The sequence below is a fragment of the Chinchilla lanigera genome, unplaced genomic scaffold (genome assembly GCF_000276665.1).
Source record: "Chinchilla lanigera isolate Chin_1 unplaced genomic scaffold, ChiLan1.0 scaffold00029, whole genome shotgun sequence".
Classification (NCBI taxonomy): Eukaryota; Metazoa; Chordata; class Mammalia; order Rodentia; family Chinchillidae; genus Chinchilla; species Chinchilla lanigera.
This window is the reverse complement of record NW_004955430.1, coordinates 2,464,558-2,487,247: the sequence shown is the minus strand read 5'-3', so window position 1 is coordinate 2,487,247 and position 22,690 is coordinate 2,464,558. Positions and strand designations below refer to the sequence as shown.

Here is a 22,690-nt window from a genome sequence, read left to right as displayed (position 1 = left end):
TGGTCTGGGGGCTGAACCGGACAGCGTACCTGCGGTCTTGCTCCCAAACTCTGAGTAGAAGTCCTTGTCGACAGGCTCAGGTGAGGGTGTGCGCTCCAGCGAGGAGAGCACAAGCATGAGGTGCTGGAGGAAGCAATGCGTCAGGTAGCTGTCTCGAGTCAGGCATGTGACCACCTGTGCTGGGGAGGAGCCTGCGCGAGAAGGGGCTGGTCAAGGCCACAGACCACCACCTCTGACCAGGTCTCTGCCCCAGAAAGCCAGGGGCAGGAGGACCCATGTGGGAGAGCATCATGGGGTCTGCAGAGGCTGCTGTTTTCAAACAGGAAGGGCTGAGACATTTTTCGGGAAGGGGATCCATAGGCATTAGGGAAAGAGCTCAGTCTTCTCTCTTCAGGAAGCATGAGTCAGAAACATCCTGCCTGAGCCCAGGGTCCCCTATGCCTCTGGTTTGGTGCTAGCTGCATACCCCGCCTCCTGCCTAGAGCCCTGGGGCGTGAGTCCTGCAATCTCAGCAGTTCCTGAAGCTGCTTCCTCCCACTCAGCTGACTGGCCTGTAGGCAGGGAGATAACTCTGTCTATGATAAATGTACCCACACATGGAAGGTGGAAACCCATTGGCCTTCACCCAAAATCAAACAAAGCACAGAGGGTCACTCACCCGTCAGCCGGAAGTGCTGGTCAAAAAGGCCAACGTTGACTGACTGCAGGTCACTGAGTTTGAGCACAAAGCACTGGGAGATGTGGAAGGGGCTGTTGTTGTAGTCAGTGTTTTTCTGATGCCAGAAATCTGTGATGGACAGAAAGGGACTGAGGGTGACAGGGGCTATGGAGGCGAGCACAAGGATCCCCGATATACAGGAGCAGCAGGAATGGGTCACCTGGGGAGGAGCTGCCACCACCCGCACATACACGCAAAGCTTCATATGCACCTTGGTCTCAGGTCTGAGCCTCGCTTGGCTCAGCAGTCACCAGGCCATTGGCTAAGGCTCCTTCGGAGGCCCTGAGGGGCAGACGCTGCCCAGCCCCTGCCTATCATAGCCAGTTCCCAAGCCCTGGCACAGTGTGTGCACATTTGGTCTTACTCCTCATGACAGCTCTAGGAAGGAAGAGAAGTTGTCATCCCCTTCCTCAGATGAGAGACTCTCAGGCCAGAGCAGCCCGTCTGCACGCGTGCCATGAGCCCCTGCCCGACAGCGAGCCTGTTGCCTACCCTGCAGTGGCTCTGAGAAGTAGCGGCGCAGGCCGTCGTGCAGCACGAAGTACACAGCCTTGGTGGACAGCAGCACACAGGCGGTCACCTCCAGCCCCGGGGTCTGGTAGAACACCACTGATGACCACAGGAGGTGCCTCAGCTCCTCATTTTCAACCTGGACAGGAGGGGCTGGATGTGGGCCTGAAGGAGAGCAGGGCTGGACAGGGGCAGCACCCACACTACCCTGGGGACCTGCACATGCCCACGGCCTTAGACGGGGCAAGGTGGGAAGCTCTTCTCAGGTGGAGGTAGAACAGAGAGGGCAGCTCAGGACCTCCAACCCACGTCCTCAAACCACATCACAGAAACTCAAGGCAGGTCCTGCCTCACCCCAGGACTGACACCTCTCCACCCGAGTGCCAACCAGGGTGGCCAGCCCGTGGGCTGCTACCTCGGCAATGCTGCTGTGGAAGAGCTCGATGACGGCCTTGCCCCCCAGGCCGGCAATGTGCTGAAGGGATGGGCAGACAGGCAGGTGCAGGGGGAGCTGGTTTTCCTCAGAGGTGGACTGGATCAGCTGCTCGCTTGGGTACTGGACAGGGGCCTCAGCTTGGGCTGGAGGTGGGTTCTCCAGCGGAGCCTCCTCTGGGACCACAGCTGCAGCTGACGCTTCTGCTGGGGCTGGAGGTGGAACCTGGTCCTCCACTGAGGTTGGAGCTGAAGCTGGAGCCAGAGCTGGAGCCGGAGCCAGGGTATTTGCTGGGCCGGTAGCTGAGGCTGCTGCTGGGACTCGAGCTGGGGTCGGGGCTTGGGCTGCAGCCTCTGCAGAGCCTTGCTGGGGATGCTGGTCATCCCTGCATCTCCCAACCCCCCAAGAAACATCACGTTAAATGGGGGCCGGCAGAGTCCCACCACGTACACATCACGCATCCCAGGGTGTGCGGATCACCAGTGTACATGCGCCATTCCACGGGTTACCTGGAGACTTTGTCCGTCACCAGGTTCCTTAGGACAAACAGCAGAGAAAGGCCCTTTCTCTTGGGTTGGAGGTGGGCTCAGAGTGGGTCGGTCCTACTGAGCTAGCCAAATGCATGTAACAGACACTGTGGCCCATAGATCAGAAACTCATCTTGATGCAGTGCAGAAATGCCACTCCAGGGTCTAGAGTGCTAACCAAGGTAAGACTGGTGTGCACAGGTGCTGGCAGAGTTAAGAACCAAACTCTCAAAACTGCCCGTTTGCTTTTGGGGTGTCCTTAGGTGGTCCAAGCTGTTAGGGCACTCTGCCACCACTACACATGAACTGCTTGGTTCCAGACATGAGAATAAATAATGCTCAGAGCCTTAAAGCTCATGAAATTGGGAGCCCTCTCTGAAACCAGCTTCTGTGGTCACACCCCCATTGAGGAGGGAGTTCTTTAGATGTCACCCTCTCAACTGGACCTAGTCCAGTTGCTGAGATCCCTGGGGCTGTGATCCTCCATTTGGCCAAATACTCAGGTGTCTGCTGGAGGGTTTCTGCATGTGGTTCTCTGTAGGCAGGTGCCAGCCAGACTTGGGGGTGACAGGGAAGTACAGACAAGGTGCCCAATGCTGAAGCCTCACCAGGGGCAGGGAGATGAGTCAGCCACTGAGGGTCATTTCTTACAGGACTGTTTTCCGGGCCTGAGGGGCACCAGATTCTGCCTGGAAGAGGCGGAGAGCTCTTGAAGAGCATCAGACCAGGGTTGGCTTGGAGAGGGATGGCAGACCCCATGAGATACTAAGGGATGCAAGGGTAAGGATGGTCTCTGCAGTCCACCAGGAAGGAAGAGAACAGCGAGACTGTGTCGTATGCGACAGGAAGGCAGATAGGTGAAAGGCTTTCTACTTAGGTCAGGGCAGCCCAGGAAACCCAGCAACAGGAGGCAGGGGTCCCTATACGGGCATAAAGTCCTTCTCATGGCGCAGGTGGGCTCACGCTGCAAGGGCCCTAACAGAGGCCCTCTTCCACCCTCACCCCCAGGTGGCCCCGAGGGAAACCAGGAGGGAGTCCAGGAAGAGCCAGGCTCTGTGGAAGAGGAACAGGAATGGGGGACAGTACGGAGAGGAGGACTTGGCTGCCAAATCCTTGCCTGTCCACATCTGCATCTTCTGAGAAGGGGCCTTGGAAGAGAGGGCCACCCAGCTCACTCCGACCTGCTCCTTTTAGCACCTAATGTTCTTTGGGGAAGAACTTCCAAAGTCACATGCTGCCCAGTCCTACCTGAGAAGGGCTTTGTGGCTCACCAACACGGAAAACTTGGCAGCTTCCTTAGGGATGGGGCAGCCATGGAGCATGAGCCCTGGCGGGAGGGGAGGCAGGTGATGCCCGGACACCATGCTTGGCCTCAAGGGAGCAGACTTCTCAGGGCCAGGGCCAAAATGATGGCTCTCCCACTGAGCAGGTGAAGTAGGGAGCAGCTTCCTCAGCCGCTCTGCGTGGGTGGTAGGAGCCGGGCCAACCTGCTTTTTGTGAAAGAACAGCTCTCCTGAACCTCCTCTGAAGTTCTAGGCGGTAAGCAGCAGCTGGGTGCCAAGGCTAAGGAGCGAGGGCGATCCCGGGGGCACTTAGGAGCTGCGGAGAAGCCGAAGAGCGTGGGGGCACACAGACACACACACGCCAGCTCTCCCAGGCCCGGGACCCGGTACGTGGTCTTACCTGGCCCTGCCTTCGGCAGCCTGGCCATCCATCGGTGGACTCTGGGGTGCGGCCCCGGCTGTGGGGGTCTTGGCGATGACTACCGTCTTCAAGTCCTGCAGTGAGGCTCGCAGCTGGTTGTATATGCGCAGGAAGTGGAACTTCTCATGGGGCAGCACGAAGATGGCAGTGACGAAGCGGTAGCCAACAAGCAGCTCAAGCACGTGGCCATCCGCAAAGGCGCCCCGTGGCTGCGTGCAGCTGCGTGTGGGGTCCAGCAGGACGGTGGAGAGCGGCACCCGGCTGAGTTTGAAGCTGTTGCGGTTGCGGCAGTTGTGGGTCCCTCGGTTGGGCATGGGGTTGAAGTCAGCCTTGATGACGTTGAGGTGCTGGGCTGTGAGCAGCAGCCAGTAGGGGATGGCGGCGGATTTGACGGCCTCGGAGGGCGCACAGCAGGAGCGCCGCACGGCCGAGCAGAGGGTGCAGCTGGCCCACTCAATGTTGCCCGAGTAGTCCCCGGCGGCCGTCTGCACCATACGCTTGTCACTGTAGACCAGGTAGACCGGGAAGCAGCCCTGGCTGCGCTCCTGGCAGCCGCCGGCCACCTTGTAGAAGGTGAGCAGCTGGCGCAGGAACTCCTGCAGGCTGGTATGGCTGCCGTACAGGATGGGGCTGCACAGCATGGCCATGTGCTGTGGGGCGAAGCAGGAGCGCAGGTCGGCGTGGAATTCATGCAGGTTGGTGGCGTCCGAGATGATGAAAAGCGTGTTCTCACTGTGCCGCACTTTCAGCACCAGACACAGCTCGGGCATGAGGAACCCGAACTCAGTGAGGTCGCCGTGCGGGAAGCAGAAGACGAAGCGCAGCGCCGAGAGGATGTGCTGGCTGCTGCCGCGCGACTCCTGGTGCGGGATCTCGAAGACGGCAATGCCGAAGTCTGTGAGCACCAGGCAGGCGGCGAACTGGCGGATGCTGCCCTGCACGTGAATCAGGAAGCACCACAGCACTTTGAGGATGCGGATGTGCTCCAGCAGGAAGTCCTCGTCTGCACCCAGGGCCCACTCCAGAGCCAGGCGCTCCTCCTCGGCCTCCTCGTCCTCATCCTCCTCGTCCTCCTCCCCCTGGCCGCCCTCCTCTTCCTCTGTGTCTGGGGGCCCCATTTCAAAGTAGCGGTTCTCAGCAGCGTCCTCCTCGTCCTCGTCGTCATCCTCCTCACCCTGCTCACCCTGCCCCTCCTCTCGCTGGTTGGCGGCCTCAATCCAGGCAGGCAACTGGCGCTCAATAGCCTGGCGGATCAGTGTGCTCAGGCGCTGGATGAAGTCCTGGTTGGTGGCTGTGTAGCCAATGCAGGTGAAAGGCAGGAAGATGATCTGGCCAGACCCGGGCACCACCTGCACCTCCGGCTCCGTGTGCTCCGGACTGTGCAGGGAGAGGCTGCATCAGTGACGCCCTGCCGCCTGCCTCTGAGCCTCCTGCCGCACCCTGGCCCCAAGGAACCAACCCATGGGGCTCCTAACCCTCCTACACAGCTGATCCTATTCCCAGAACGAGGACGTGGTGCTGACCGCTGAAAGGTGCTGACAGCCACAGGGTTGGGGTGTCCAGCTTAGTCAAGAATGCAGGATTTCAGGGGCACAGACACAGCCAACAAGCACAGCCCTGCCAGACCACACTGGCTCAAAAGCACCCTGAGGACTGCTCACCGTTTGGGTGCTGCTGTGCGCTCTGGAGGCAGTGAACACCCTAAGGTGTGAATCCACTTATTTATTTATTTGTGTGGTACCGGGGATTGAACTCAGGACCTTGCGCTTGCCTAGCAGGCACTTGTGCAGCTGAGCTATATCCCTAGCCCCCTGAATCCACTTATTATCAGAGCTCCCTTCAGGGGCATCCAGTGGCCGCCAGGGCAAGGAAGTAGGCTAGGTGATGTCTTAGGACCTTTAAATGCTACCTCCTCCTGGCCACTACAGCCTTCACATGTATTACAAGAAACGGTAAACTTCTGTAAAAAGGTCAGTTAATGTTTCATGACTTAAGGGCTATCCCCATCCACAGAATCTTCTTGTTTAAGAAGAATGAGCCAGGTGTGGTGGCCCATGCCTAGAGTCCTAAACACTTGGGAGGCTGAGGCAAGAAGATTGCTGTGAGTTTGAGGCCAGCCTGGGATATAGCTAAATTCAAGGCCAGCCTAAACTGCATAGTGAAACTGTCTTAAAAAAAAAAAAGTATGTGATTATTATGCTTGGCATGGTGGTATGGGCCTGCCGGTACACTGTGAGGCTGAGGCAGGATGACTGCAAGTTCGAGCCCAGCCTGGACAATTTAGTAACTTAGCAAAACCCTATCTCAAAATGAAAAATAAAAGGGCTAAGGAAGTAGCTCAGTGTGAAGGCCCTGGGTTCAATTTCCAATACTGCAAAAACCCAACCAACCAATCAACCGTAAGTAACTATCCTTAGCTCACAGACTACGAAAGAGACCGCTGACCAAACCAGTCTTGATCTGCCAACCCTTCACATAGGACAACATGAATTAAGGCAAAGTTTAGGGAAAACAGACTGGAATCCATCTCACCTGTGTCGTTATTTAAAGACAAAAATAGTTCTGTAGGACTTTTACCAACTTGTTAGCCCTCACCTGCAGCTGAGAGCTTGAAGAAGGTGCAGCCACTAGGCTTAGAAAGCCTAGCAGACCCCCTCCTTACCTTGTACCACCTACGGCTCCTGGTACATCCCTTAAATCCTCGGAAGCTGCCTGGTAGAGAAGGAAATGCCATCAGCACCCCTGCTGCACCCATTCCTGTGCACGAACTGGGTGTGGGGCCTGAGATGGCTGTGGAGAAACCTTACCACTCCCATACTCACTTAGGGCAGTGTATCCTGCAGCCTGGGGGCACGCTCTCCCAGCTTCCTGCCAACACATAGCAGGGCTGCAATTCCCACCCCAACCTGTTTGACCTGAGTCGCACTCCCAACCCAGGGCCAGAGCCTGTCATCACTTGGAGTGGGGGCTGGCATCCACGGGCTCTCTGGAGCACTCAAGGTCCAGGTGCATGGTCTACCAATTTGGTCTGGTCTCATGTAATGAGCAGAGGTGAAGTAGCCTTGGCAGGACCCAGGGTCCAGGAGTTTCCTGCTGTGTGACTCTGGGGAGGGGGTGCTAGGCAGGAACTCTGCAAACCACGCTAGTGTCAGGCAGTCAAGTGCAGGGACTGGCCTGCAGGGAGGCCAGGAGCCACTCTCACTTTCCCTCTTCTCTTTCCAGGACACAGGGATGGGCTCCAGAAGACTGAGCAGTAGCCACAGAGGTGGTCCCAAGGTCATACTAGGTGCCATGTGGGAGGGGGCAGAGTGGCCCGTAGGTGCCATGAGGGAGGGAAGCTCTCCTTTGGATCTGGCTTCCCCAGGACAGTCTCTTCATGCAGGATCAAGGCCCCTGCCCTTCCCCTGCCCTTCAGGGCCCAGTGAGAGAGCACTGCCAGTTCCCATGCGGATGCAGAGATAGAGACAGGAAAGAGGCAGAGAGGGAAAGACACACAGCGAGAGGAGAGTGGCTGGATGCAGACCCTTAACTGCTTGCTTTGTCAAGAAAACTCAACTAGACACATCCAAAAGAAAGTGGCCAAGCAGAGTACACCAAGCCTAGAAGCAGAGAGAGGCATTACCTGTCCCGCAGGGATGGACTCCAGGGAATCAGAGCAGCCCCGGGCAATGGGCCGGTCTTCGGGAGTCAGACTGTCGGTAGATGAGAGGCTGCTGGCCAGGGCCTCCTCCTGCACGAACATGACCCCTGCAGAGACGAAGTAGGCAGGCGGGCGGGCGGGGAGAGCAGCCCTTCAACAAGGGGTTGGCCTCAGACTATTAGCCTGGCCAGGGGCCAGCCAGACTCCAAAGCCATCAAATGGGTTAGAGAGGAAAATGGCAAAGCTGAAATCCCCCACAACTCAAGAAGGAACCAATGACTGCTTCTCTAATCTCAGAGCAGGGAGAGGCTTTCTGAGCACACATACAAAAGAAATTACTAATTGTGACTACATAAAAATCAAACTTGTATATATGAATTTTAAAAACTAAGGCAAAATCAGAGGAAAAAGTGCTGGCAATGTTGAACCATGTCTATCTTTTATTTTTTTTTATTTTTTGGGTTTTTTTCCGGTACCAGGAATTCAACTCACGACCTTGTGCTTGCCAGGCAGGCTCTGTGCCGCTGAGCTAAATCCCCAGCCCCGAGACATCTATCTTTTAAAAGAATTCTTAGAGAATTACAAAAATGAGGGTGGGGTATCAGACACTCTACCGAAAGACTGCAAGTACTTGAAGAGACATTTGGCAGAGGAGAGGCCAGTAGATACAACACAGAAAAGATGCTTACCCTTGCTAGTGTTCATAGAAAGGCAAGCTGGAACAGGAAACCAGTTTGTCTCTCATCGTGGCAAAGATCAGACTGACTATGCAGCCTAGCCCCTGCTTAATTGGACGCATGGGTGTGAGCTGGCTTGACTGTTGGGAGCAGTCTGGCGATATATCCATCAAGAGCCTTACATGTGTCCACTTCTGGAGCCCAGGATATGACCAGACATGACCCTACCCCCACATCTGACATCTCCACATGGTTCACAGATCCAGAGCAGGAGACACCTCGCTGGAAGGCCAGACCTTGTAAGCTTCAGAGTCTACCAAGACTGGTGAGTACAACTTGAGCCTGCACTCACTGGACTGCTTCCTGTTCCTGCAGGAACCCCATGACTGTCCCGGGGGCCACCCGCTATGACAGTGGCACTGACTCACATACTCTATTGAGGCTGTCTGACAAACACGACCTGTCTGGACCCATTATTTCACTCCAGAGTTTGTAGAACGGTTGAGGGGGAAGACTTTCCTAATATGTTCCTAACTGCAGCTAGCTGGTCCAGAGGAGCCAGGGGCTGCCCCCCCAGCCTGACTGCCACCAGTCACCACAGCCCAGCGAAACAACTCAGAACCCTCAGATCCCCACAGCGCATGAGATCCTTGATAGGTCTGGTGGGTGCTCAGGACAGGACAGCTCACACAGCTCAAGTCCTCTGCCCAAAGGCTAAGCAGGCAAGTGGCCCAAGCCCAGACACCTCCACGCAGCAAAGCAGCAGGGCTCTGCGAGGCAGGAAGGGCAGCAAGCACACAGCCATGCACAAAGCATCCCCAGGCCTCCCCGGGGCTCTGCCTATGTTGTCTTTTCCCCAGGAATTGGTCTTTGCCTGTGGATGTCACCCATTCTTTGAGATTCACCTCCATACCACTTCCACTCAAACCTCTGTTTCAGACCTACAAATACCTCGAACTGTTCTACCTTGTCCTCCCTCGGGGACACAGTTCATCTCCCCAAGTGGCTCCACGTCCCTCACGGGCACTGTCCTAAGCCCCCCATTAAGAATATGGGGAAGGGGATCCCTTACTGACCACTTCTGTTGAGCCAAGAGCAATGCTAAGCACCTCCCCAGCATGAGCTCATGCGTGCCTCTCATTATTTACCACATTTTATCAAATCTAAGATGTGTGGATGTGGTGCCATCTGGATCTTAGCAGGTGTCCACGGAAGGTTTCCCCACGACTCCATCATGAGTACCAGCTGGCTGACAGCGACTAGCGGACGCCACTGACTGAAAGACGCAGCTCAATTTCAGGAAAGTCACAGGTGGAAACATGTGCATCTTAGACTCCACGGAGTAAGGTGTATCCACTTTATGGTTGAGGAAACAGCTTCAGTGAGGCTACAAGTTGCTTGAAATCACACAGCCAGGAAGAGGGAACCTGAACTCAGCTGCTTGCTCTTAACCACCTCCCTACACAGTCTTCTCAGCCCCCACACCTGCCTGGAGAACCAACTGGCCTGTTGCACACTGGTTCTCAGCAGTCACAATCCGCGGGGGCGCCAACAGCTGGCTAACAGCTCCTGTGATGACTGGAGGCCTGGTGTTTTCTGCAAAGCACCCTCTTCAGGCAGACCGGAGGGCCCAGTGTGTACACACGTCATGCTCTCCTATGGAGATCAGGCTGGAGCCACAGGCGGCAGTTAGCAAAGCTGCTCTCACATAGGAAGAGCTCCTGCTCATCCAGACCAGCCCATGTAACACAGGCAAATATACACATATGTGGATTCCTCCACATTCATGAGAAAAAAAAATTTTTTTTGCCACTACCCCTCCTCCCACCCAGGCCAGTTTGGACTTGAGGAAACGTGGACAGGGACAGCCTGTCCACTTCCTTCCTGGACTGTGGTCTGTACAAACAAGTGGTCAAAAAAGGCCACTCAGCCAATGGGATAGGGACATCAGGAAAATCCTTAGAAAGGGGATTTGACCTTTGTCATTTCTTACCCAAAGGAAAGAGATGTGCACACAAAGACATCCACTATAGTTTTATTTATAAAGGTGCAAATCTGGGATAGTGTCTCAATGTCCAGTGACCAGGGAGAGGGGACAGACTACAGAGCCATCGAGTGTCCCAGGTGAGCAGGCAGAAAGGGAAAGATGAGCTGGGCCCTGGCTGCCCTAACGCTGAGGTTGGGGGCTGCCTGCAGCTGCGGCCGTAGGGAACACTCCGTTCCCCTGCTGCCCGCTTCTCCACTTGCTGGGCATGCACTCACTCGCTCACTGAGTCAACAAATGCGCACTGAAACAGGCTGTGTCCTTGGCCTTGGGGCCAGACATCCCTCACCGCCCTCAGAAGCTACCCATGCGTGCGTGCTTCCTCTGCAGTGTGGCCAGGGCTGCGGGGCCCCAAAGGGGAGTTTGGACTCGATGCAGGTGGCAGGGTCAGGGGTTTCCTCACAGGGATGCAAACCCTCCATCCCTTTCATGTTTAAAAAACAAAAACAAAAAAATGAAAAACCAACCAAAAACTCTCAGTCAAGGTTTTGACAAACGCAGTTGGGCAAATGCACCGGCACCCAGCCCCACAGCTCTGCTTTCCTGTGTTCTCTTCTGCACGTCACTGTCATGAGCTCAGGGTGCTGCTCTGCTTTGGGCTTTTCCCTTAACATAAATGAGCATGTCTCCCTTCCTGCTACCCAGGCTTCTCTCCCCACTGGGACTGCAAAGAGGGTCCTGGGCACGCTGCCTCTCCTTCCCCTCCACGGCGTGTGTGTCACAGCCTGTGATGCCTGCAGGGAGGACTCCACTTCCCCCTGCCCCAGTTGTCTTATCTCTAAGAGAAGCTCTCCACCAGTGGGGCCACCAGGTCAAGGGATGGGATTTATTTCTGGCTCTTGAAAGACAGGGTCAAACTGTTTTCCCGAGACCTCACACCAAGTTCTGCGTCTCCAGGAGCCTGGGCGGGCGGTGTTCTTTCCTGCGTGTCCCGAGCCTCAGCTCCACTCAGGGATGGCACACCTGCCCCTCTTCTGTCAGGGCCTGCTTCACTCGCTCACAGGACCTGCTTCACTCACTCATCTCCGAGGATGCCTGGGTTCAGAGGTGAAAGCCCTTTGAAAACTCTAAGATAGTGGCAGGTGAAAGGAACTGGTCTTCCATGGGTCCACAGGGACACAGACAGCCCATCCTGGTCCCACAAGTACAGCGCTTTGGGACTAGGCTGTACCACGAGGGCCGCAATGATAAAAAGAAAGCTCCCCATACAGGGACGGATTAGGGCTCCAGACTGTAAGGTGACAAGGCCTGGAGTTCTATTAGAGAAGCCAACCTGCCTGTGGGGGACTCGCCCTTATGAGCCAACAGCCCCAAGCCTGCTCAAAGGGCAGCCTCAGGGCCCGTTAGACACCTTGTGGCATCTCAGCAGTAGATTTGGGTGTCAGAGCACTGGGGGTCCTCACTAAGCAAATAACAGATCTAAAGTCATCCCCTGCAATGAGCCACCCAAGGAGCCAGCCTGCAGATGGCACCACCCTCCTGTGCCTGACCCTGTAGGAAGCAGATGCCAGCATCACCCCCAACCCCAGCCCAGCCAGGGGGTCCAGGCAGGGCTGTGCAGCTGTTAGGAGCAAGATCCATACGCGATTACCTTGGTTAGAAAGGATGGGCTGGGGCAGGGAGGCAGAAGTGGGCGCCGCAGAGGGAGGGGAGCCACTGGGCCTGATGCAGGGGGCAGCTGAGAGCCGGGACTCCTCACCAACCTGAGGAAGAGTGCCTGAGTCAGCCCAGGGGAGAAGAGGAAGTGCAGGAACGACAGAAACGACAAGGCCGGGGGCTGGGGAGGGAGGAGCTCAGTGGCTGTCTGACACAGGTGATGGCAAACTCAGCCCCACAGAAGCTCTGAGTGGTGGGTACTGTCACTGTCGTTACCCCATCTCACACGCCAGCACCTCGACAGTGTAGCCCGCCCGAGGTCCCTCGGCCAGGGTGAGGTACAGCCAGCGCTCAGTGGCCCTGAGCAATCCCACATCCCATTTTCCTCATGAAGCACCCCTCCACGTCTCACAGGAACACCCACCTTCTTCTCTGGGTTGCTCAGTTTGGACTTGACATCCTTGGCTTTCTGGATGGCTTTCAGCACTTCCACAGTGTCCAGCTCCTTCTCTGTGGTCGGTGTGTTATCCAGACAGACCTACACAGTGTCCAGAAAGTGGATCTCAGCACAGAGACTGCAAGCATGCAGGAGGAAGATGGTCGGGGACTGCTGAGTAGGAGACATGAGCAGGTGCCATAGGTCAGGCCCCATGAGGACACTAGAAGCCAAGGGAGTCCCAACTGCCTCATCTGTCTCTGAGATCTGTCTCTAAGGGGAGGTAGCAGCTTCTTGGGGGCTGGGATTGGGGGAAGGGAGGACTTGCACTAAATTCCCATGTATAGGTGGAGCTCAGATTACCAAAGAACAAGCAGAGAAGCCGGATGTGGTGGTGCACGCCTGCAATCCCAGCACTCAGGAGGCTGAGGCAGGAGGGTCTTTGTGAGTTTGAGACCAGCCTGGGCTACAAAGTGAGCTCCAGGCCAGCCTGAACTGCATAATGAGACCCTGTCTCAAAAAGACAAAAAACAAGACAAAGAACAAGCAGAAGGCCTTCAGGACAGGGGAACCAGGAGGAAAAAGACATGTAAAGCAGACAGAAAAGGCAGAGATCCCAGTCCTGGAATGCAGGTGGAGCTGTGGGTTGGTGGGCACTCGGGAATGGGCAGTATGGTCGAATGAAAATCACAAGGGCCTGTCAGGAACCAACACCATTTGCCAGGAAGTCTTCCTAGCCTGGAGCCTGGAAGAGGAGATGACACCTTGTGAAGACTGTCTTAGTGTCAGCGTAGAGAAAGTGGCACTTGGTGCAAAAAGGGAGCAGAGCTGGGATGCAAATGGCCTCAGGTATCTTCTGGTGTGGGATCTGGCTAGAACAGAGGCTCCAAGGATCAGCAAAAGAACAGGGCAAGGTCTACTTGGCTGATGGACAGGAACGAACCTAGGGAAGACCTGTTTGATTAGCACGGTGGCAGGCAGACAGCCACGGCCAGCAGGCAGCAGACACTGCTGTGTTACACCAGCAAAGCTGGGCAAATACTCTGGGCTTGTAATCAGGGAGTATAGCCAGATGTTACCCAGAAAAGATGACTATTTTAAGTATTAATTTCTGTCCCTTGCCTAGAATAAACAATATTCTTTTCTAAAAGTTGAAGACAAGCCAGGCATGACGGCACATTTCCAGAATCCCAGCACTCTAGAAGGCTAAGGCAGGAGAATTTCACAATCTAGGCTAACCTGGGTAACTTAGTAAATTTAGCAAGGCCCTGTCTCAATAAATAAATAAATATATAAATAAATTAATAAATTAATTAAAAAAAAACAACAGGGATGGGGATGTAGGTTAGTGTGAAGGCCCTGGGGTTAATCCTCAATACTGTAACAACAAGGGCTGGGGATATAGCTCAGTGGCACAGCATCCGCCTGGCAAGCACGAGACCCTGAGATCAACTGCCAGTACCAAAAAAACCCAAAAAAACAAAAAAAGAAAAAAACAAACAAGAAACAAAACTACAACAACAAAAACTTGAGGACAGTTCCCCACACCAGGCGCGTGCCTCTGTGTGCCTGAGGTGCCCTCTTGGTCTGAAGCTCTGGCAGAAGCAGCAGGAAGCCTGCTGGGAACACATGCCACTGACCGCCCCTCAGAGGAGAGGGGCAGGAGGTATTGGGAGACTTTTCCTGGAGGGCCGTCAACTTCCTACATCCACAGTGCCTGGAGATGCCCTCGTAGGGTAGGTGAGGTGGGCGAGGACAGTGGACAGTGGACCCCCCACCGCCCCTTCTGCCCATGCAGACTGTGACTCCATTCACCTGTCTTCTGGGCTGCCCTGGTGGTGCTGGGACCTACCTCCGAGGCCCGCTCTCCGAACTGTGTGAGCACCTTGGTCCGGTAGTCAGGGATGATGCTTAGAGGGTTGTTCAGCAGGGACACGTGCTCCAGACACGGCAGACCACCTATGCTCCGGACCTCCTCTATCTGCAAGGCACAAGTGCCATTCCTTCTGGCCCCTTCTCTTAACATCTCAGCAACAGGGCGATATGCTGGATGGCCTCTTTTAAATGAAAGGAAGCTTAACGGTCTTCTTTACAGTGATCTAATGCAGGCCCAGCAACCCCAGAGCCCTGAGATCCCCCTGAGGTGCAGCTACCTGTTCAATTCTGTTGTAGCTGAGGTCCAGGTTGACCAGGGAGTAGAGCTTGTGCAGGCCACTCAGATGCTCCAGGAGGTTGCCTGCCAGGTTCAGGGTCTTAATATTGCCCAGTTTAGTGTGAACGCCTTCCAAGGAGGAAAGCTTATTGTAGGACAGGTCAAGGTGCACGAGGTTGTACAGGTGCTGCAGCGGCATTGAGAACAGAACAGCGGCTCAGGACCTGTCTCCAGAGAGGGGCTGAGGCCTGCCTACCCACATGCTCTGTAAGGCAGCTCCAGCAGTCTGACAATTATTGGGAATGGGAGCTGCCCCCTCCCCCGCCGCACCATAGGCCAGTAGCAGTCCCTGCAGAGAGGTTAGGGGTGAGCACTGAAAACAAGTCTGCACATCTTTACCACACTCGGCCTTCTATATCCTCATGTTCTTCAAAAGGAGAGCAACAGTAAGTGTACTGCGGGGGCCTGGATGAGAAGGTGCAGCCCCCCACCCTTATCAACCTTACGCAGCCAGATTCCCATGCTGTATCTGTCTGAGAACTGCCCCAGAGAATGGGGCCTTGGAGAGCCTATGGCTGTCTCTAGACATTACCTGCAGGTTGTCCACGGCCAGCACTCCATTGTGACTCAGGTCCAGGAACTCAATCTTTGGGATCAGTTTCTTGTGAGAGAAAAGACCATCCAATGTTATTCTAGAGGATGTATTCTATATTGCCCCTTCCCACCACTGACTTCCCTGTAGGGCCACTGAAGGGACACCTCCTGTTCCCACCCAGGAGTGTATCTGAAGGAACACACAGGGCCTCCAGGGCTGAGCACTACCTACTGTTTTTACAGAACACTTGGCATATAAAAATGACAAAGGGCAACACTCCAGAGAAGGGAGTTTGCCGCACTGCATCCCTACCTAACCCTACTGACAAAGATAGAATCACATGCTCATTTTTCTAAGGCTATCTGGGTGTCATTCTTATATGGTCACATCCATGACTTCAGAAGTGAGTTTTCGGCTTTACTCCTTGGAGTAAATGTGTCACCAAGATTCTAGCACAGTAAGTCCCTGATTTACGAGTAAATTCCATTTGTTCCAAAAGAATTATTGCTAAGTCAGATTTGTTCATAAGCTGACTGTGCAAGTTCACAACCTGAATGTTTGTAAGTCAGGGACTTACTGTATATCCAGTGTACGTGCAATCAATATGCTTCATTAGGCTCTAGGTATTTCCTCACCAATCTGAAATATTCTAATTTTTAAGTTTAGCTTAAAAATGGCAGGCAATACATAGAGCACTGGATATGGGTTCTGTGTGATCCTTCCAGAAAAAGTCAAATTAAATATCCAACACTGAGGCTGACTCTAGCTGTCATGAGCATACCACAGACTCATCGATCTTGGAGATGCTGTTGTGGCTCAGGTCGAGAGTGGTCAACGCTTGCCATGTGGGGATGATGGCAGTCACAGGGCCTTCAAAGGCTGCGCCTTCTGGCTCCCACCCATCAAATTCTGAGGCTTCAGGAACAAGGACTTCCTGTATTAAGAACATCTGTTAGGCGGCATGCTCAGGCCCCTCACGCAACACTAAGTGAAATACTATCGTTGCAAAATTTAAGGAAGGGCTACAGCATATTTAGCATGTGGAAGTGAGCTTGCATTAAAATGGGGCTTTTGTGCATGTGTCTTTAAACAATTGTGAAATAAGGAAAGGCTTAGCAACATTATAACCACGTATAATATGCTCTGGCCTGCTTCAAAAACAAATGTCCTTCAAGCCCCTAAAGGTCTCTACTGCATGGTGACGCTTTTCTGGCTCTCTCAGAGGCTGAAGGTCTGAATTCACAGTGTTGCCAGGCAACTGTGCCTTCAGAGTGGTCTGCACTGTAGACAGACAGCGGACTTTTAAAATCATTACTCTGCAGGGAGAAACTCAGTGCTAAGACAAGTATAGCAGTATGGCGCACTGAGAACCCCATCGGGAGAAGCCAGCCCTCCCTCGCTGACTTCTGATACCCCGAGACCTCTCCTCCTGCAATGGATCACTCCAAGGCTCCACGTCAGGCAGTGCCTCAGGCCTGGACGAGTCAACAAGTGCCTCAGGCCTGGACGAGGTGGCTTAACACCCGTGCTCTCTCTCTAGCTCTCTCCTTTCAGAAAGCAGCCTCAAAAGAAAGAATTTTTCCTAAGCCCAATTCTTGATCACATGCCCTAAGTCATAAAATTAGCCATTAATGCTTTTTATGTACTCATGGAAAATTTTAACATTACTAAGGTGCATAGAAAGATACATGGAAAGGTAAAAGAAATGTCCTATGTTCCCAAATGGAACGTTCCTATCACTCCTGTACAAATGCAGGGCCATCACCTCCATAACTTCACCTTCTACTTTAAGTGCTAAGCCATGACTGGTGAGGCTTAGAGAACAGTTATGAGGCTACTAAAGGTCCTCGTCCCAGCCACAGCACCACAACTTGCTCATTAAAAAGTAACCATTTCTTTTCTTTCTGGAGGAAAAGACCTCAGTCCCTTAAAATGTCTTGCTAGTAACACTAATATTAAAATCATGTTTTCATCTGTACATGCTCCAAGTACATAATGATTACATGTACTGTGGGAGTTGGTATGTGCACACAGATACGTATGTATGTGTACAGAAAATCCACCTCTTGTTCCCCCTCTCATTTGCAAAGGCTCTATTTCCATTTTTTCTTCAACTATCTTTTTTTTTTTAATTTTAAAGAGAGTAGAAAAAGAAAGAACAATAGCAGCATACCAACATCACAGACATAAAAAAAACAAAGCCAGAACATTAAAAGTGATACAGCGTTTCAAAACAAAATGACAGGAATCAACGGTGGGAACTATTTCTTTTTAAAAAACCCTTTACCTTTCTTCCTTCCCCTTCCCTCCATCTCTTGTTCTCTTTCCCATCTGGAAAAGGTCTCCCTACTTCTTATTATCTATCTTTTATTTTCCTCATTAGTTATACTTTGGGTTTCTCATATAAGAGAAAGCAGGTGATATTTAAGCTTGTGGGTCTGATTTATTTCACTTAACATTATGGTCTCAAAACGCATCCTTTTACCTAAAAATGCTTCATGTTTATCCTTCTTTATGGCATAGTAGTACTCCATTGTAGATACACATCACATGATGAGTGGATAAAGCAAATAGGCTGTTTCCAAGATTTAGCTATTATAAACGTGTTGCTGTACGTGGGAGACCACCTTCAGGCTGAGCAGGAGAGGCTGTGATTAATTCATAATTGGCAAATACCAATAAAAGTAAGTCCATGGTTATGTGGCTAGGAGAGACTCCCTTTGGCATCTTGGGTGAAACTCACTCCACGCCATCAGCCAGAGTGGAGGCCAGCAAACTGCCTGTGATGCCCTGCAGCCTTCAAACCTGGAAACACTGCAGGTGAAGACAGTACAATTCTCGCTTAAATTACTTCCCCAGATCAACAGCCTTAGCAACTGTTAAGCAGGCTACTGATTAACTTTGAGCTACTGTCCTGAAAACTACGCTAGAATGCTTTGCTCCTCAATTCACAAGCTCTGCCTGCATCAGCAGATCAACCTTTTGGTTCCTTCCCCTTTTTCCCATAGCAAGCTCATTACTTATGTTGAAATTCCAATAAATATAGACGGCACCAAGCCTCTTGCTCTCTGTCCTCACTGGACTCTGACCATCCCGGTTCCCCATTTTGCATGATTATTTCTGTCTCTGTCTGTTTCATTCCTGTGCCATAACCCTTGGCAGGTGATCGGGGGCTCAGGCTGGGATCCCTGACAGCTATAAACGCGGGCATGCATGTACACAACATGGGATTTTGATGAACATGCAGACTAAAGGACTCCTAAGGCTTTCAAGTCCAGGGGGAGTGGCCCCCTATCTGAGTGTGTGGTAACCCAGGGGAAGACTGAGCTTCTAGCTACTGACAGACACAGCATGTTGACAACTGCCCTCAGTGGCGGGGACCACAGTCACGACCCCGCCCCACAGAGGGGCCCTAGGCTAGAAGCAGGTAAAGCTTACCTTCATGGAGGTTGCTGAGAAGCGGATGCTCAGGGTAGCTAAGGTGGGCTTTGAGGCAACCAGTCCTCGGATGTGCCTAGCATCACAGTGACTTATCTGTAACAAAGAACAGTTATGTCTCAAATATGGCACTGTAGCACCATCAGAAGTCTCAGGGCGTAGGAACATCACGTCAACACAAAAGCAGTCCAACTATGACTATGGGCAAGCCTAAACCCTTAGAAACAGATGGTGACCTGTACGTCCCTTTTCCCAAAGTTATTTAGGACTGACTAAACATTCTCTGAAGTACTCCATAAGAAAAGCATTCGGATTCCAGATTAACAATGAACCATACATTCCATTTTCTCTGGAAGGACCGTTTGGGGCTTGGCAGGTAGGTGGAAAGGGTAAGTCATGGCAACCAGCGCTAGGAGACATGAACTCCACAACGCAGTGAGTGTGGTGGCCCCCCTGCTCACTCAGCCCTGCTCCTCTGCTCGTGATGGTCCTGCAGCAAGAAGGGCAGCGGCTCAGGCCAAGCATACTGCCCAAGTTCTTCTGACCAGGTCCACAGAGCCCCGGCTGCTGAGTGGGGTGGGCTGACCTTTCATTTCCCAGCAGTCATGGCACACTCTGTCTTCATCAAGCGCAGAGGCCCTCAAGGTCTCCGAGGCAAGCCCAGGATGCTACAGTCAGAAGTGGCCAATGCATTGCAGAGATTCTAGCGTTAAATTCAGCCAAATTAAAATCCCAGCTTGGGGCTGGGGATTTAGCTCAGCGGCAAAAAGCGCTTGCCTGGCAAGCGCAAGGTCGTGAGTTCGGTTCCCGGTACCGGAGAAAAAGCCAAAAAAAAAAAAAAAAAAAAAAATCCCAGCTTTTCCCTCCTTAACTATGTTATTCTGGCCAAATTCCTTTGTCTTCCTAAACCTCAGTTTCCTCAGTTATAAGCGAGGAATGAAAGTGCCCAGTTTAGAGGGAAATTTTGGTCAAGGAGTACACATCACAGAGCACAGAGCTGAACACAAAATCTAAGTTCATTAAACACATGCTTAGCCAGTGTGGTGGCACATGCCTGTAATCCTAGCACTCTAGGAGGCTGAGGCAGGAGAATCATGAGTTCGAGCCCAACCTGGGTAACAGAGATTTAGTGAGACCCTATCGCAACATTAAAAATTTTAAAAAGGGGCCAGGGATGTAGCTCAATGTGAAGGTCCGGGGTTTGATTTCCAGCAACCCACCCTGCACAATTAACACATTTAAAGCAGTTTTTACTGTTACATTACTAATTTTACTTTCCTTTTAAAAATGGTGACAAAATTAGTTTTGAAAAATAAGGAGCTCTTTAGCAAGTAATGTAAACCATTTCTTGCTAAGTGTGGCTGTCCCAGAGGGCAGAGAACTCTCCAAGCTTCTTGCCTTGGGAAATAAAGACTTGGAATTGGGTCTGTCTGACCCTAAGGATGATTTCTGAGGACTTCTATTTGAACAATACTCATCCCATGATGCTGACAGATCCATGAGGTGGGAACTGGTGCTTTACCCCTCTAAATGCCCTGTCACCCATGCCAGGGATGGAGAAATGACCAGCAAAGCCAGAAGAGGATCTCCCCATTTTGTCTACCTTTAAAGGGGCCTGACTTTCCTGGACAGAATCTGTCACATATTGCCACACACAAAAGCAACAGAGTCTTATGATTAAATCTGGACATCTGACATTAACACTGTTCCCCAGCCAGATAGTTGGGAGCAAAATGATGCCCGCTAGTCCAGCTCCCCTGGGACTTACCTCCACCTGATGAAGAGACTTGAATATTGACAGATCAAATGGTAGGAGCTGCTCTTGAATGTTACTGGTCCCACAAGGTCCTTCTGTGCCAGAAACCTGAAGCCAAAGATATGGCTTAAGTTAAAGATGTTTTTACCACTACTCCCCATCCACATTCTTGGGCTGGTGTGACAGCAGCTGTCACCTCTAAAGCTTTGACCATGTCTACCTTTCATAAAGCAGGTCAAGCCTTAAGTTTGAAGTAATGAAACAAGCCAGGTGTCATGTGCCTGTAATTCCAGCGCTTCAGGAAGCTGAAGTAGGATTACAAGTTTGAATACTGCTTGACTATTTATCTAGGCCCTGTCTCAAAAGGGGGTGCTGCTGAGTGCAAAGGCCTTGGGGTTCAATTCCTAATGTGTGTGTGTGTAATGCAACACTGGTTCACAATGCCCTCTAGTGCTCACAGCCAGAAGCACAGCCAAGAATATAAAGGGACCTCCCGTCAAGCTCATCCCCCCCCTCCCCGCCCCACCGCCCCCACAATCTCTTTTGTATACACTGCCAACCAGTAAGTTGTCAGGCTCATGGCCAACCAAATGGAGATTCCATGACTGAGCTGCTGCAGCTTTACCTTCAGGTACTTAAGGCGACAGGTGAAGTCCAGGATGTGCCCAAGGTCAGTCTTGGCGTCCCCGCTGGCGCATGTGGGCTTCCCCTGCTGCAGCTGCTCCGTGACTGCATACAGCTGCAGGGGCCCAATGACAAAGACCTCGCCGGCCCCCAGGAGCTGTTCTCCTGCAACAGCCATGCGCTGAGGGATGAGCTTCCAGCCCTAGCCCCAGCTCATCAGCCAGCCAGGGCGTCTGCCCACCAGGCCAACGATAGTCAATATGCACTGGGTAAGCACCTATTAACAGGTGTACCCACTGCATCGACATGAAGCCATGACCCTAAGCATGCAGGAGCAGCTGCCCTCCTGAGCTCACACCCAACCCAGAACAACCCTCGATATGTCACAACAGAGAATGAAAAGGCTACGGGGACTGTGCCACTGGGGACACATCCTGAGGCTGAGTTAAGATCTAAGGCACTGAGCCAGGATAAGGCTGATGAGAGGTAGCATTCTGGACAATAGATCTGTCACAACCTCCAAAATGCAGATGTTGAGGTTAGGTGCAGGCTTAAGATGCTAGGACTGTGTAGCACCTGAGAACAAGATGGCTTCTCAGCCACACGGACTGGCATCTGGACCCCCTCTGCTAATTCCAGCTATGCAGCCTTGGGCAGGGACTGGGCCCCTAACCACTACTGTCCTCACCAGTACCTATGGCTCCTGGCAGAAGGCAGCAGGATGATAAACCGAGGGCTGGATGGTAAGGCCCGCTCTTTACATACTACCTACAGTTACTATGCTCTCTGGGAGGACTGTGACCCCAGGTTGGCTTCTATACGTCATCTGAATCCTTTTGGGTAAAGACAAACCAGACACAAGAGGGCAGCATACCACTGCTCTCCCAGCAACCAGCTATAGGGCTTCAGAAGAGATCCTCAGAGCAGGCTAAGCTCCCGACACAGGACCCAAAAGTCCTAAGAGGAAAACCACTACTCATTCGCAGGGCAGGTAGATGGGCAGGCTTGGATTTGAGCACTCTAAGGAGGTGGGTCCTGGCCAGGACTTAACAAATTCAGTTCTGTGGCTCTGTCTGGTAGGATTACACAAGCTATGCCAAGCATTTCAAGGGCCAGTGGCCATATACCTTTTTCATACAGTTCTTCAGCCAATGCTGCAGTGATGCCGTTTACCTCCTGCAGAGAAAACAGAACCCATGGTTAGAGAGGCTGTCTGCCCCCGTCACTGGGATTTGTACATTCCCTGCTACCTACCCCTGTTCTGCTGTAGGGCCAACTGTCTAGTTCATGGGTGTCTGACCTTCTGGCTTGCCTGGGATGCACTGAGTGAAGAGGGACTGTCTTGGGTGCATATAAGATACAATGTAGCTAATGTAACAAAACATTTAAAATATTTTTGTTAGAGCTTTTTTTTTCTGGGACAGTCTCAATATATAGATCAGGCTGGCCTTGAACGCATGTGATCTTCCTGCCTCAGCCTCTCACATGCGCCACTATGCCCAGCAACGTTTCTAGCCACTAGGGATGCTGTATACGTAATTATAACAGCATCAAATACCATGAGCAAAAAATTATTTGATACATTTTTGTACTTCCTATATCACAGCTAAAATAGTTGTTGGGGGGCCAGGGATATAGCTCAGAGGCACAGCGCCTTGCTTGTCAAGTGCAAGGTCCTGAGTTCAATTCCCAGTACCAAAAAAAAAGTTGCTGGGAGAGCAGCAGTATGCTGCCCTCTTGCATAGCTTAATTTATTAAACTATTTTTTTGTTATTTTTTGAAAGCAGGTCTTGCTGTATAGTCCAAGCTGGCCTCCAATTCACAGCAATCTTCCTGTCCC

The 22,690-nt window shown here is 52.4% G+C and overlaps 1 protein-coding gene across 3 annotated transcripts in view; it reads right to left on the bottom strand.

Moving 5' to 3' along the window:
* Nisch (nischarin) overlaps positions 1-22,690 on the bottom strand; it is a 45,239-nt gene that overhangs the window by 1,020 nt on the left and 21,529 nt on the right. Inside the window, exons 4-20 of one of the 3 annotated variants that reach the window (XM_005387320.2) lie at positions 21,978-22,026; positions 20,852-21,015; positions 20,239-20,334; positions 18,471-18,566; positions 15,814-15,966; positions 15,030-15,098; positions 14,439-14,624; positions 14,138-14,266; positions 12,274-12,387; positions 11,845-11,956; positions 7,515-7,639; positions 6,555-6,604; positions 3,872-5,269; positions 1,644-2,052; positions 1,211-1,367; positions 659-787; positions 30-191 (exon numbers count right to left, since the gene is read on the bottom strand). In XM_005387320.2, the coding sequence (XP_005387377.1) occupies positions 30-191; positions 659-787; positions 1,211-1,367; positions 1,644-2,052; positions 3,872-5,269; positions 6,555-6,604; positions 7,515-7,639; positions 11,845-11,956; positions 12,274-12,387; positions 14,138-14,266; positions 14,439-14,624; positions 15,030-15,098; positions 15,814-15,966; positions 18,471-18,566; positions 20,239-20,334; positions 20,852-21,015; positions 21,978-22,026 (3,598 nt within the window). Of the gene's footprint in view, positions 1-29; positions 192-658; positions 788-1,210; positions 1,368-1,643; positions 2,053-3,871; positions 5,270-6,554; positions 6,605-7,514; positions 7,640-10,228; positions 11,289-11,844; positions 11,957-12,273; positions 12,388-14,137; positions 14,267-14,438; positions 14,625-15,029; positions 15,099-15,813; positions 15,967-18,470; positions 18,567-20,238; positions 20,335-20,851; positions 21,016-21,977; positions 22,027-22,690 lie in introns of those variants that run through there. The other 2 variants (XM_005387321.2, XM_005387324.1) reach the window with 2 other exon arrangements.